This window comes from Aplysia californica, unplaced genomic scaffold (assembly GCF_000002075.1).
Source record: "Aplysia californica isolate F4 #8 unplaced genomic scaffold, AplCal3.0 scaffold00551, whole genome shotgun sequence".
Classification (NCBI taxonomy): domain Eukaryota; kingdom Metazoa; phylum Mollusca; class Gastropoda; order Aplysiida; family Aplysiidae; genus Aplysia; species Aplysia californica.
The window spans coordinates 253506-257361 of record NW_004797821.1 but is presented as its reverse complement, the minus strand read 5'-3'; the positions used below and the strand labels follow the sequence as shown (position 1 = coordinate 257361).

Here is a 3856-nt window from a genome sequence, read left to right as displayed (position 1 = left end):
GGGGGAGAGGGCATCAGGTATAAAATCTGTACATCCAAAGAACCCGTTACTTTAAATTTATAGGTTTGACAGCCTGAAAGTTTCTGTGAGTGTTTGCTGAAAAGTTTTGTTTTATTCTAGCGGAACGTTTGATTTTTTTACTTGCTGATGTTTCCCTTTAAGTTTCAGTTCCTTTCTCCTGTAAAGTTACTTCTTGTGGGTGGTTGATGGGTGCTCTGGTGTTGTTTGCTCCCTCTTTCCTATCAAACATCCATTGTCCTAGTCTCCCTTTTTTTTCCTTGTATGTTCCTCACTGTCTTGAAATACCTCTAATTTTTGGCACTTATATGACAAAATGATGTTGCAAGTGCTGTAAAACTCTTACTTAATCTAAGAATCTCTATTAATAATACCTCTAATCTTTGGCACTTGTATGGCCAATTTTTATTGCAAGTGCCTTAAAATTCTAACTAAAACTAAAAGTGAGAATTTCTTCTAGTATTTTTTTCGGCTAATTGTTCTTCTAGGCTGGAGATATGATTTGTCCATGATATTGTATAAATCCTGTACTTGGCTGATAATAATGTTACAAGTTTTAAACAAAAAGGTCAAATTGTTCATACGGTACGTACTGAAAAGGGTTTTTTTCTAAAGTTTCAGGGAGCAAAAAAGGAGAGGAAGCAAAGGCGAAACCTGCAAAACTATCCCTGGCTCGTGCCCCATGCAGAGTGACTTCCCTTGATGGACACAGTGATCTGGTTACTTCCCTTGCTGTTGTTGGAGGCAAAGTTATCTCAGCAAGGTATTTGTGAGGCGTGCTGACAAAATGAGTTACTTCTCGCAATCCACAAATAGAGATATTGGCCAAAAATCTTCGTAAAGGTCATTTTTGTAGGATTTTTATTAATGCCGTTTTCTTTCACTGTAACATGCCTTTTATTATTTCATACTAATGTATTGTAAAAACTTCACCTATAGGTGTTGTGATTGCGAGGTAGAAAGACTGTACTTACCGTCTGGTGTCAACTCACTAGTAGGAGAAGATGTGAGGATCTGCAAGGTGGCGACCCGCCTGCGCTGGCCGGCTTAGATCGCGTCGTCAGGCCCTCAGAGGTCACTTCGCCGTCAGTTACGACAACGTCGACCACTCTGGTCTCTAGCAGAACTGAGACGGAACAGAAGGGGCGCACAGAATTCCCGCCTCGCCTTTATACCCAGGTTTTAGCGCCTCTAGTGTCACGGGGCGGCAACTCTGTTCGGCCCGCCCAGCGCCCCCTAGTCTCATGGGCCCGTAACTCTCAATTATTCAACTCTTCAATAACAGGTGTGACATATCTTTTCCCATAAGGCTTGAAACCGAGAAGTAACTCATTCGCAAACTCATATTGTCAGCTTGCTTAACATTTTTTGGTAGGTCGCAAACTATATTGTCAGCTTGCTTCACATTTTTTTGATTGGTCGCAAAGTATCAGAGACAAGTGACCCATCTCTGAAACTTGATTATACTCCTATGAATAGCCTGGTGATGTTGAACAATATTGAAATTAACTCCCATGGGATCGCGGATGACTATACTCACCGAGCCCGCGGGGCAGTGCTACTGACTGAAGTTGTCACTAGGCCATTCCCATGGGGGGGGAGGGAGATATTAGTATGTTCTTATGCTCAGTAGAATTGTAAATGGGCTGATGGATAAGGAAAGAAAAAAGCAGCAGTTCCCCCTATGTTGTTTCGGCACAGTGTGAGCAGGACATTGATAAATCAGACCATTTACAATTCTACTGTGCATATTCATTGTTCATTCTTTCAGGAAGCTACATCCCTGCATTCCGGACATGTCCATTGATGCTCCGTTGCTCTCCCCAAAATGGCACCGAGGGTCTTTCCACTGATTGTGCCAGTGCATATCTGGTTATACTGTGCATAAGAACATGTTACTATCCCCCCTTTGGGAGCGGCCTAAAGACAACTTCAGTTAGTAGCACTGCCTCTGTCTTGGGGGGGGGGGGGGGGGGGGAGGATAAAATACTCCAGACAGGTGTGTACATTATATAGTAGCCTACTTATTGTCACCTGAATGTTGTGATTGGTTGTAAATGGACATTTCGACAATCTGGGCTGTAGGGGACACCTATTCCAAACGATGGATGTCCTGTTTTTAACTTAATTATGGGGTTGTTTTGGGGTTGGTGATTTTTTCAGGGTTTTTTTTTTTTCAAATCAAAGCTTTTACTCTGCTTTTCATAATGTGGACAGGAAATATTTTACAAACTCAAGTCCACCCCACGGGGCAGTGCCACTGACTGTAGTGTCTTTAGGTCATTCCCCCCGGGGCAGTGCCACTGACTGTAGTGTCTTTAGGCCATTCCCAAAGGGGGGGACATTTCTCGTTCAAGCATATTAGAATTGTAAATGGGCTGACTCATGTCACGCTCATAACTGTGCCTGATCTACAACAGGGAACTGCTGCTTTTTCTTTCCTGATCCTTACTATTGTCATTTTCCTCTACTTCTTTTGTATGTTTGTCACTCTCTTGTGACCAGCTATTTCCGGGGTGCCTTGATAGTCGAAGCAGACCTTGTGCTGTTGAAGCTAGAGAGGTGAGCAGTCTAAGTCTGATTCCCTGTAAAGACTTCTCGTTGACACCCACCCCTTGGCAATCATATGACCTTATGCAGTTGCGAGCACCATAAAACCCTCTACTATAAAATAAAAAAAGAAAACCTCAAGTCTTGAAATACAATTTCAGTCGAGACACTACTCTGAGGTGCTGGGATATTGCGACCGGGAAAGAGGAGAAGATTTTTGGAGGACACACAGAGACAGTGACGTGTGTGATTGTCCTCGACAAATTGTTTAGTCGGTCTGTCGGTCAGTACCATTTCTTTCTTTCCAGTTTTGCCTCATGATTCAAAACTTTCTTTGGATATTTTTTTTTCCCTATTAATTATTTGAGCTTTGCCCTGTCCGGCCCCCCACCCCCACCTCCCTTTCACACTCACACACATACACACACACTCACACACATACACACACACTCACACCTACGCACACACACACACACACACTCTCACACTCACACTCACACATATGCATGCACACACACATGCCCACACACACACACACACACACACACGCACGCCTACTCATATTTGTTACTGTTGAATACCCATATAAATATCTATAGAACTGAAGTCAATTAGGAGGTGGACAGCTCGACATTTACAGTCTATTGGGTTCGCCTATACTATGCCTTGCCAAACAATTTCTGTCTAATGTAAAGGTTTCTTTGTGGGTGTGTTGGCGGGTGCTCTGGTGGGGTTTGCTCCCTCTTTCCTATCTAATATCTGTCGTTTTTATCTCCGTTTTTTTTTCATGTTTGTTACTCTCTTGTAACACTTTTCATCTTCAGCACTTATGTGACCTGATTGTGCTGTATGTGCCGTAAAATGCTTTCTAAAACAAACAGAAGTTTCTTTTTCATGGCCAGCAAATGCACATGATTCTCAAAAGTTGAAATTGATTCTCAAAAACTGCTAAGTGAAAGAAGCTGTTTTCAGGAAAAGATCATGCAGGGTTTGTTGTTGTAATGAGATGCAACGGAAAGGGGGGGGGTTATTTTTTGCTTTTTTATAAAAACAAAGTATAGGCCAATAAGAAAAATGTTTTAATAATCCGGATAAAATCAGTCTTTCCTTTTGAAATACAAGAAACAATTGTGTGATGATGCCGTGGAATCAGGCTGTCGTCAATTTTTTAGCATATGGAGTTATTGGTATCATCTTAAAGTTTGTCCATTTGTTTTGCTTTCGATGAAAAAAATACCCCTTTTATCTTGAACAGAATTCGAAATATTTGCAATTGAAGGGGGGGGGG

At 42.0% G+C, this 3856-nt stretch overlaps 1 protein-coding gene across 1 annotated transcript in view; it reads left to right on the top strand.

Moving 5' to 3' along the window:
• Positions 1-3856, top strand: part of LOC101848993 (WD repeat-containing protein 5B) — a gene marked incomplete at its 5' end in the record, with an annotated part of 20069 nt that overhangs the window by 5576 nt on the left and 10637 nt on the right. Inside the window, 2 exon segments of the mRNA XM_013087153.2 lie at positions 634-781; positions 2730-2851. Coding sequence (XP_012942607.1) covers positions 634-781; positions 2730-2851 — 270 coding nt within the window.